The following is a 7,509-nucleotide window of genomic DNA, read 5'->3' on the forward strand; positions in this document are numbered from 1 at the left end:
AAAAACAACTGACTTGGAAAACAGATCCAGGAGAGATGTCAGAATCACTGGACTACCTGAAAGCCATAATCAAAAGGAGGACCTGGGCAGCATCTTTCAAGAAATTATGAAGGAAAACTGTCTTGATATCCTGGAAACAGAGGGAAAATATTTATTGAAAGAATCTACTGATCACAAATAGATTGGTATATGTAAAATTATTCTGTACATCCTTCTATGTATAAGTTCGTTCTCTGGATGTAGATAGAGTCTTTCTCCAGATGTCCCTTATAGTTATTTTGGGTACTTTAATCATCAAAATAACTTATTCACTCAAAGTCATTCTTAAAACAATATTGCTTTTACTATACACAGTGTTCTCTTGGTTCTGCTTCCTTATTTGACATGTCTTTCCATGTTTTTCTAAAAGCATTCCTAAAACCATTGAGCTGATAATTTTTTATAGCACAATATTGCTCCATTACAGTTGTATGTCACAGCTTGTTCAGCTACTCCCCAACTGATGGACGTCCCTGCAATTTCCAGTTCTTTGCTACCACAAAGAGAGTTGCTATAAAGATTTTAGAACTCAGGTTTTTTTTTCCTTTTTGCTACTCATTTTTGGAAACTGGGTCAAAGTGTAAAGGTATTTTAATAACTCTTTGGGCATAATTCTTGATTGCTTTCCAAAATGGTTAGATCAGTTCACAGTTTCACCAACAGTGAATTAGTGTCTCAATTTTTCCACATCACCCTCAACATCTGTTGCTTTCCCCTTTAATCATTTTAGGCAATGTTGTAGGAGTAAAAGGATATCTTAAGGCTGTTTTAGTTTGCATTTCTCTAATCAATAGTGAGTTAAAGCATTTTTCCATATCATTATGAATTGTTTTAATTTTTAGAAAAATTTACATTAATATAAGTCATTTCCTAATTGATAAATAGTCAAAGTAAATGAACAGGCAGTTTTCAGATGACGAAATCAAAGCTATCTGTAGTCATATAAAATGTTCCAATTCACTGTTGTTTAGAGAAGTACAACTAAACCTGTGAGGTACCACCTCAGAACTATGAGATTGGCTCAAATTTAAGAAAAGGAAAATAATTAATGTTGGAGGAAGTATGGGAAAATTGGAACACTGATGCAGTGTTGGTAGAGGTGTGAACTTATCCAACCATTCTGGAGAGCAATTTGAAACTATGCCAAAAGAGTAAAGAAACAGTGCATACCCTTTGGTGCAGCAATACTACTAACAGGTCTGTATCCCAATGAGATAAAAAAGGGAAAGGGCCCATTTGCAAAACATATAATAGCACCTCTTTTTGTAGTAGCAAAGATTTGGGAATTGAGGTGATGCCTATCAACTAGGGAATCACTGAAAACATTGTGGTATATGATTCTAATGGAATATTACTATGCTATAAGAAATGATGAGCAGTGTGACTTCAGAAAAACTTGTGAAGACTCATATAAACTGATACGGAAGTAAGCAGAACCAGGAGGACATTGTATACAATAAGAACAGAACTGTATGATGATCAATTGCGGATGACTTAGGTATTTTCAGCAATTCAATGATCCAGAACATTTACAAAGGACTCATGATGAAAGAGGCTATCCACATCCAGAGAAAGAACTGATGGAATGTGAACAGAGATAAAAGTATACTATTTTTGAATTCTCTGTATTTCTTCATGTTATTTTTTCCTTTGGTTCTGTTTCATTTTTCACAACAGGAATAACAGTAAAAAGTTTTGCATGACTGAATATGTATAACCTATATCAAATTGCTTACTCTTGCATGGAGGAGAGAGGTGAAGGAGGAAGAAAGAAAATTTAGGCCTCAATTTAAAGAATGTTAAAAAGTTGTTTTGATATGTAACTGTGGGGGAATAAAATATTAGTTGAAAAATAAGTGTCTTCATCTTTTTTAATATTATTTGGACAGTTAGAGAAAAAGAATTGCTGTTTATGAGCAAATTTCTCCCCCCCCCCCAAACTGGATTTTGGTTATATTTGTACTATCCAAAGTAGCTGAGAACCATCTTCAAAAGTTGCACTCTGTGTGCATGCTGTGGATTTTTTATCGTTATCTTTTCTAGATAGATTTTTTGGGTATAATATTCTGATTTTCTCAATGTCTCATGTGCTTTGATTCTATTCTATCTCATAACTACAGGAGAAATAAATGACCTTGACTGATCTTCTTCAATGGGCATGTAAAGAAATGTGTCAAAATCACCTCATTTTTTTTTTGTATTTCCCAGAAATCAAACTATCATAGATACTGAAGAATGTTAACAATGGGGTGATACACAAAGTCAATTCTAAAAAAAGGAGCAAAAATAGTTTTTAAAAAATATATATTTACTATTTATTTCATTCAATATTTCCCAATTATATATAAAATTTTTAACATTCATTTTTTAACCATTTTGAATTCCAAATTCTCTTTGACCTCTTCCCCTCCTTGAGAAGTCATGCAATTTGATATCAATCATACATGTAACAATGCAAAACATATTTCCATATTAGTCATGTTTTCAAAGGAAAATACAGACAAAAAAAAAGGTAAAGAAAGTTTTGAAAAATATACTTCAATAGGCCTTCAGAGTTCAATTTTTTTTCTCTCTGTACGTAGATTTCATGTTTCATCATGGACACTTTGGAAATCCCTTGGATCATGATCTTGATTAGAATAGCAAAGTCCTTCACAATATTCTTGTTACTGTGTATAATGTTCTCCAGGTTCTGCTCACTTCAATTTGCATGTGTTAATATGAGTGTTCCCAGGTTTTTCTGAAACTATCCTGCTGATTATGTCTTATAGCACAATAGTATTCCATCACAATCATACCACAATTTGTGCAGCCATTCCCCAGTTGATGGCCATCCCATCACTTTCCAATTCTTTGCCACCACAAAAAGAGTTGCTACAAATATTTTTTTTATAAATATGTTCTTTTTTCTTTTCTTTATCTTTTTGAGATACAGACCCAGTATGTTATTACTGGTCAAAGGTATACTTAGTTTTCATAACCCTTTGGACTTTGTTTCAGGGGAAAACATATTGTCAGCCAAAGGTTATTCAACTCTACAGACAAGAGTTTTCATGATATATCCAGAGACTAATGAGATGAGGGATGATCACCTATGTCTTAATTGCCATTCAGTGTGGATAGTAAATTGTCAGTGCTATCAAGGATGGAATTTCAGATTTGAGGATGGAGAGATTAAGATGAGAACTAATGGACAGAAAATTTTGAATTGTAAAAATTCTAATCATAAAATCTTAAGGTTGGGAGGCACCTTGGAGACCATTTATTTTAATCTAGATGTGAATGGAAATCTCTTCTCTAACATACTCAACAAATTATCCCCTCACCTTTACTTGAAGATCCCCAATGAACCAATCTATCACCCCCAGAACTAGTCCGCATTATATCAGCAACATTTCTAATCATTAATAAGGGGAAGCTAGATAGTACAGTGGATAGAGAACAGGGCCTGGTGATAGGAAAACCTGAGTTCAAATCCAGCCTCAGACACTTGCTGTCTGTGAGATGTTGGGCAAATGACTCAATCTCATTAGCCTCAGTTCCTCATCTACAAAATGGGCTAGAGAAGGAAATGGGAAATCACTCCAGTATCTTTGCCAAGAAAACCCCAAATGGGTCAACCATGATAACAATGGTTAAGATGATTTTCCTAAAATCAAGTATAAATTTACCTCTTTGCAGCTTCCATCTTATTTCCTCTGGGGCTAAGCAGAACAACTTAAATCTTCCTTCAATATATTAACAAGTATGTTTAAAGTTTGTATTTCACGTCAGACCTTTTTCTGGGTTCTGGGTACAGAATGATAAGCACATAACAGTACCTGGTGTCAAGGAACATGTATTTTAATGGGGAAGGTCATAGTAAAACAACAGATATACATAACAAGCAAATACAAAATAACAGGGTGATTTGTAGGATGACTGGCAGCTAGTGGGCAGAAGTCAAAAAAGATACGCAAGAGGTGACTGAATTGAACTTTGACCTAAGCAGGGATTCTGAGTCAAAGTTGAGAAGGGAATACATTATACACATGGAAGATGGCCCGTGCAAAGGTGTGGAGATGGGAAATAGGATGTCATGTGTAGTTGTGAAGAACATCAAGTCAGTTTGTCTGCCACATAGAATAGATAAAGGGGAATGACAAACAATAAGGTTGGAAAGGTCAGCTGGAACCAGATTGTGAAGGGTTTTGAATTCCAAATAGAAGAACCTCCATAACCTCCATCATGTGGAGGATCAATTGGAGAAGGGAGGAAGCTGAGACAGGGAGACTATAGAAGAGTTCTTCTATAGGACAGCTCTTCAGATACTTAAAAATTGTTTTAAAATCCCCCTTAAGTCTTCTTTTCCCCAGTTCCTTCAACCAGCTCTCAAATAGAATTTTTCAGTGTCCTTCATCTCTCTTAGCACAGTCATACGACATTAGACTGAGCCCCAAATGACTCCCCTGCCTGTGTATCTCCATACAAAGACCATTTCTGATATTGTTCTTTTCCTCTTGTAACTATAGTTAGATTGCATTGCACTTGTCTTCTTGTCCACTCTCGTTCCTAATGAGGTCAAACGAAGCATAAATATTTCTACAAAGAAATTGGTCAGAGGTGATAATGTATTTTGTTTTTCCCACTTCATCTCAATCTCTCTTTATTTTTTTTACCTCCTTTTTAACCTTACAGGTTTGAAGCTAATGGGCCACAAGGTCTTGAGTAATGTAAACACAATGGAATCCTGGAAGAGATACTAACTTCAATCCTTCAATTCAAATTCTATCCTCTTCATATGAATGTGATTGTGTGTGTGTGTTTGTGTGTGTGAATGTGTATGTGTGTGTGTGTTTGTGTGTGTGTGTGTGTGTGAGAGAGAGAGAGAGTGAGAGAGAGAGAGAGAGAGAGAGAGAGAGAGAAAGAGAGAGAGAGAGAGAGAAGAGAGAGAGAGAAAGAGCAAGAAAAATGTTTTACAATTATTCTTTTAAAAATAATGGCAATTTGTACAAGTCAGTATTGATAGTTTCCTGTTTATATTTAGCTGAAAATTTCTCATAATATCTATGGTGGTACTTATTCAATACTGTTTCTCTCTCTCTGTCTCTGTCTGTGTCTGTCTCTCTGTGTCTGTCTCTCTCTGTCTCTCTGTCTCTGTCTCTCTGTCTCTCTCTCTCTCTCTCTCTCTCTCTCTCTCTCTCTCCCCCTCTCTCTTTCTGTCAGTCCCTTGTTTTATTATGTATAATTTCCTCAATGTCCTTGTGGCACAGTAGTTGTGATCCTGGGATTTGTTGTCAGGGTAGGGAGTCAAGGAGAGGTAGTTAGGTGATGCCATAGATAAAGTTCCAGGCCTGGAATCAGGAAGACAAGTTCAAATCTAGCCTCAGAAACTTAGTATCTCTGTGATCTTGAGCAAGTCATATAGCCCTGTTTTCCTCAGTTTCCTCATTTGTAAAATGAGCTGGATAAGGAAGTGTCAAACTGCCATGGTGCCTTTGCCAGGAAAAGCCAAAATGGGATCATAAAGAGTCAGAAACAACTGAAATGACTGAACAATAAGAAAAACAAAAGGAAATAGAGTATACCCAGGAATTCTTTCCCAGGTCAGTGTTTAAAAGATTATGAATTAATTATTTAATACACCCAAATTCAAAAAATTTTGCCCAAAGTAGAATATACTTGAATATGGATTACATACATCTAAGCAGAAGTATTTCATTTTTTCCTTTGCCTCTTGATACCTTAAAAATTTCACTGACTAGTCAAACATAAACAATAATTTCATGCATTTGAAGATTTATAGGATCATAGAGTTGGAGCTGGAAGGGACCTCAGAGGACATCTAGTCCATATTTATGATGTTAAAGAGGAGGAAATAGATTTTACTTTTTTTCAATCAAGCAAAATGAAATGTGGTTTCAGATGACTGTTACAACTTTTAAGAGCATATGGTCATATTTGCTGAATCCTACTACAAGCTTATAACCTATTCAATCTTTTCTAGGATGGTCTTCCTTTCCCTAGCACTCTCTTCAGGGCATCCTTTACTTCATTGTTCCTCAGACTATAAATAAGGAGGTTCAGCATAGGGTTAAATAGGCTATGGAATAGGAGGAGGTAGTTCTTCTGCCCCTTCGAGTTCCCATGCTTGGGGCCAATGTACATAATGATGGCAGTGCCATAGAAGAGTCCTACTACACAGAGATGGGAAGAGCAGGTGGAAAAGGCTTTCTGTCTTCCCTCTCTTGACTGGATATGCAGGACTGCCCAGATGATTCTCGTGTAGGAGATCACAATTGAAGAAAGGGGTCCAACCAACAGGGAAGTAGCTGCAACTAAGACCAAGGTCTCAAGAACATAGGTGTCAGCACAGACAAGTTTGAGAATAGCTAAGATTTCGCAGAAAAAGTGGTTGATTTTCTGGGGACCACAGAAAGGCAAAGGCAGTAATAAAATTAGATCAGCTGAGGCCAGAAGGAATCCAACTGCCCAGGAGATCAATGATAAAGTTATACATACCCTCCATCTCATGATGACAGAGTATCTGAGGGGGTGACAGATTGCCACATAACGATCATAAGACATCACTACCAAGAGAAGACATTCTGTGAGGGCAAAGGCTAAAAAGAGAAAAGTCTGAGTTAGGCACCCTGCATATGAGATGGGCTTGACTGGGTCCATTAGGTTTGCTAGCATCTGGGGCACAGTGTTACAGGCATAAGAAATGTCCACAAGGGCCAAGTGTGAGAGGAAGAAGTACATGGGGGTGTGGAGTCGGGTCTGCAGACAAATGAGTCTTAAGATTACTCCATTCCCCACTAGAGTGAAGGCATATAGCAGAGAGAAGAGCCCAAGGAGAAACATTCTGATATCAGGGCCAACAGGAAATCCCACGAGGATGAATTCTTTGACCAGTGTGTGATTGTTCATCATAGTGCTGTGACAGAGACAAAGAGATCATTTAATCAAAGTGTTTCACCAAGAGTTGTTATCCATTGTGCTTAAAATAAATGCATGGGTATGAAACCCTTCCATTGTCCTTACTTTGACTTTAATTTGCTTTTAGAGATCTTATTTTGATTACAATAACATTATTATTCTCTTAGTTCCTTTTCATACAAATATAGAATTCCCAGTGAGGAACTTTCCCATCCTCTTCCTTTAATGAAGATTAATACCTTCTCTGCGATTGATAGCCTTTAAGCATTGCAGGGAGTAGGGGAGGGGACACTGGGAGTTTAAATGACTTGCCCACGGTCATGTTGCCTTTATGTGTCAGAGGCAGGCCATGAATCCAGATCGTCCTGCCCCTGAGGATTGCTTCCTGTTCATTATATCATACTATCTCTCTTGCCAAAGATAATATTTTAAAGACATACCTGGTTTCCATTGTTGTGAATTCTCCTTTCTACTATGTGTATGACAACTGTGCTTCTGTGCTATATTTGGTAATCTTCATACCTTTTTATAGGTTAAACCAATTCCATC

General features: G+C 36.8%; 1 protein-coding gene across 1 annotated transcript; it reads right to left on the reverse strand.

Moving 5' to 3' along the window:
* Positions 1-6,021: 6,021 nt before the first annotated feature.
* Positions 6,022-6,954, reverse strand: LOC118851439 (olfactory receptor 13-like). Its single transcript, XM_036760892.1, has one exon. The coding sequence runs from the start codon at positions 6,952-6,954 to the stop codon at positions 6,022-6,024; it is 933 nt and encodes a 310-aa protein (XP_036616787.1).
* Positions 6,955-7,509: the final 555 nt, after the last annotated feature.

This window comes from Trichosurus vulpecula, chromosome 5 (assembly GCF_011100635.1).
Source record: "Trichosurus vulpecula isolate mTriVul1 chromosome 5, mTriVul1.pri, whole genome shotgun sequence".
NCBI lineage: Eukaryota > Metazoa > Chordata > Mammalia > Diprotodontia > Phalangeridae > Trichosurus > Trichosurus vulpecula.

Coding starts and splice junctions, on each gene's coding strand:
- LOC118851439 (XM_036760892.1), bottom strand. CDS start 6,954: ATGATGAACAATCACACACTGGTCAAAGAATTCATCCTCGTGGGATTT.